The sequence below is a fragment of the Stegodyphus dumicola genome, chromosome 5 (genome assembly GCF_044657685.1).
Source record: "Stegodyphus dumicola isolate Sdum_Otavi_A_Nest chromosome 5, ASM4465768v1".
Taxonomy (NCBI): domain Eukaryota; kingdom Metazoa; phylum Arthropoda; class Arachnida; order Araneae; family Eresidae; genus Stegodyphus; species Stegodyphus dumicola.
Window position 1 is genome coordinate 71,214,259 of NC_140772.1, and position 3,938 is coordinate 71,218,196.

The 3,938-nt window shown below is 37.5% G+C and overlaps 1 protein-coding gene across 1 annotated transcript; it reads right to left on the bottom strand.

Moving 5' to 3' along the window:
• Positions 1 to 1,569: 1,569 nt before the first annotated feature.
• LOC146997135 (protein GVQW3-like) lies at positions 1,570 to 2,280 on the bottom strand. The gene has a single exon (XM_085817815.1). It carries the CDS (start codon positions 2,278 to 2,280, stop codon positions 1,570 to 1,572), a length of 711 nt encoding a protein of 236 aa, XP_085673941.1.
• Positions 2,281 to 3,938: the final 1,658 nt, after the last annotated feature.

Here is a 3,938-nt window from a genome sequence, read left to right on the forward strand (position 1 = left end):
ATGAAGGAAAATCCTTAAAAAAGTACTATCTTAATAAATTAACCTAACTGGCAATAACTCTTTAAATTCCTAATACTCATTTAAATACAAACGCTTCGAAGTATCTGCTCTAAACTTCATTCTTTCCCTGTTGTGTGCTGTTCAGGATTCAAACAAAGGAGCCAAGCTTATAAATACTCCAGCTGTGACATAGGCAATTCCTATGTTTGGTCATGGGTAATTAACCCACGTCTCTTCATTTAACTGTATTTTCCCTTTTTTAAGATGTAAGGAGTGTATAGGAATATTGTGGGCATCACGCACACAAGAATGATATAGACTGAAAACATGGCCTCGAAAATAATTTCTTTTGTGATCATCCTTGTATCTGTGGCTTTTCCAAACGTCTATCCAATCATAGACAACAATTTCAACATGTTCTCTGTCGTGTATGAGCTATATCTTCTTAAACATTTCGCCTTCTTAAACTTTTAGTCTACCTTTCATTTAATAAAGTTGTCTACAAACGAAAAATATCAACTCTTAAATATGTGTGTGTCTAAAATATAAAAATATGACGGAGGTTTATTAAAAAATTAAAATTAATTAGAATAAACTGAGAATAGTTCTGTAAAGTCTTAAAGTTAATTCTAATAATAAATTACCACCTTCTTTAGCGCATCTATACTGCATCATTTACTTTACTCTTTCCCTGCAGTTTCTCAGCATTGCTGTAAACGTTTGCCCAATCGCTGTCCAGAACTCAAAGGAACCGAGATTATAAATAACTCCGATTGCTTAATACGCTTCACTTTCTTACCTGCTGCTGCTAGGAAAGGACGTCTTTCGCTTCGCTGTTCTTGTTTTCCTACTATCTAAAATGTATACAAAATTATGGAGTTATTGCACCCATAATCATGTGTGAAGCAAATATTATGTCTCCAGAATTCTTTTATCCAACAATAAAATTATGTTGACTTCAGCCACATCTGTCTTTATGTCCACCACTCTATCTACGGAGCAAACCATTTCATCGCAAACATTTACGCCAATGGCATTCATTGCAGCTATCACCTGGAGAATAATTTCGAACATGACTAAAATGCGAATTAGTTTCATCTTATCTAGCTAACTATGCAACTCTTTACTAAGTTCCCTGGAAGAACCAATAAAATATTACATATATGTATATACAAGGTGTGTTCGAAACGTTCGGTGAATTTTACCATAAAAAAGGAAACAAGAGAAACAAGCAAAATAGCTTTACTGGCCAAAGTATTCGCCATTAGCAACAATACACTTTTGGCATCGGGTGTACAAATGTTGGAAACTGTCTGCAAACGCTTTTTTCGGTATGGCTCGAAGCACCGTTGTCACACGTTGTTGGATCTCAGTAATGTCGGAAAAGTGTTGGCCTTTCATAACTTCTTTGAGGCGGGGAAACAGGAAAAAGTCCACGGGAGCCAGATCTGGAGAATATGGAGGGTGATCCAAAACTGGAACCTGGTGCCTGTAGAGGAACTGGGTTACACGGATCGCAGTGTGCGGCCGGGCGTTGTCATAGAGCAGATTCCACTGTCCATTCCGGTACTATGGCCGAATCCGGCGTATGCGTAGCAGCAGCCGTTTCAAAACCCCCTCGTAGTATTCCACATTGACGGTTGTAGCCGCGGGTACAAATTCACGATGGATCAAACCCTTACTGTCGAAAAAAACTATCAACAACGTCTTGATCCTGGATTGTGTCAAACGACTTTTTTTGGGAGGGAGTGATGACGTTGAACACCCTGCCATAGATTGCCGCTTGGTCTCCGGATCGTATTGATAGCACCACGACTCATCCCCTGTAATTATTGTTTCCAAGAATTGCGGATTCCGGTCACACATGTCAATAAAATCTCCAGAGGTTTCCATCCGGTATTGCTTTTGCTTGTCTGACAGCGAGTACGGTACAAACCGGGCGCATATCTTACGCTTATGCACATGTTTGTGCACAATGGTGCTCACACTGTCTAGGCTTATCTGCAATTCGCCAGCTATCATTCTTAAAGATAGTCGCCAATCTGCCGCAAGCATCCGTCGAACACGTTCCACATTATCTGGAGTTGTGCTTGTTGTAGGGCGCTCCGACCGCGGCTCATCTTTGACATCCTCCTTTCCGTCTGTAAAGAGTTTAAACCACTCATAAACACACGTTTTACTCACTGCTCTCTGACCGTAAACTTTCACTAACATATCATGTGTCTCCGTCGTCGTTTTGCCTAACTTGAAGCAAAACTTTATGTTTATGCGTTGCTCCATGTCACACTGACAATCTTTCTCACACTGACTGTGTTAAACCGCTCATAGCGCGCGCTTCCTCTTATCTGTCGTAAAATGGCCGTTAGATGGCTCTAGATGACATTTCTCTCACTGCATCTGCGTGAGTGCAAGATCCTAACCGGCGCGGTTTTTTAATTATGAGACCAATCACCGAACCTTTCGAACACACCTTGTATTACAACCTAAACTTAAACCTTAATCTAAACCTTAAAACCTAAAATTAAACTGAAGAACCTAAAATAAGCACTTAAATTATTTAAAAGTGTTTTATTTTAGTCTCTTAGCGAGTGGTAACTGTTAAATTTAACGATATAGGCAACTTTTCAAATAAACAAAGTTACAAGGTGAATAAACCAAAATCATTTTAAGAAAAACATTAGCATAAATTTTTGCGGATAACATATGCAAAAGACATTCACTTTTAAGTAATGTTGTACTATGATGGGATCCCTTGAGCAAGAAATTCCTTGAGCGCAGACAGTCCTTATTTAGAAGGAAAAGCAGTTTGTTAAATTCAATACAGAGCGGGGTATAAGTATCCTTATCCTGATGAGGAGGTTGAAACCTTGTATTAACTTTGGTATTGTTCAGTAGTTTTGGACAGCGGAAGGATCTATGACGGGATGCACAAAATCTTCTTTTCCACTGTTAAATTCTGTCAGAAACTAACCGTCGTTCGCTGAGGAAGGAATAGATTGATCCCGATAAATGCTGGTAGGTCGATTTGCGGAGTGGGTAAATTATTTTTTTCGGACTCAGCTACGAATGCTTCCTTTTCCGTTTCACCTCAGGGCCTGGTCCGGTTCTCTCCTTGAGAAATACCCTCTTCCTTTTTGCTTCTCGACGGCAAAAGGCGGACAATTCTTAAAATTCAAGCGAGTAATATAATTATTATTTCTTTTACAAATTTTTGTAAACAGTTAGTAAACAGTAGTTTTGTAAACAGTGATATACATACGATATATATGCATGTATTCATTTATTCATCCTTCCTTCACCTATTCAGAAAATTAAATTATTTGGTGTTTTTCATTCAGATTAGTTTAAAAAGAGAAATTTGTCATTTTTTGATGAATAGCAGCAAACAATCCTTTACTTAAGAATTAGAATTCCCTTAAATATCACACGCTAATAGAATGCAAGGAAATAACACAAGAGTCATATGAATTAATCAGAGCAGATGCGCTTTCGGTAATTTTACTGTACTATCTTCTTTGGCTGCGATTAAATAAAAGACTGCCAGCACGAATAGAATGTGATAGCCATATTTTATTTATTTGTTGCCGAAGAACAGAATAATTACTGGAAGCACTCCTGCTTTAATTACTCCGTTCAAGAACTTTGATTTCTTAGAATTCTTTAAATTTATTTGATATTTTGACTTTAACTATAAGCTTTATTTTCAAACTTTGGTACAAAACACATACATACTTTACATGTTTATATATCTATGTGTACATACATGTTTTTTATCACTTATTTCTGCGCAATGATATTAAACGACATGAGTAAAATTGCTTTGCACGTGAAGTTGTTTACCCATTCTTTGTTTCTAAATCCGTGCTTAATTATGTTCTGTAGCAATCTGACTTTGGAAGAGGTGAAATAACTCTTACGGCATAAATGTTCTGTTTTCG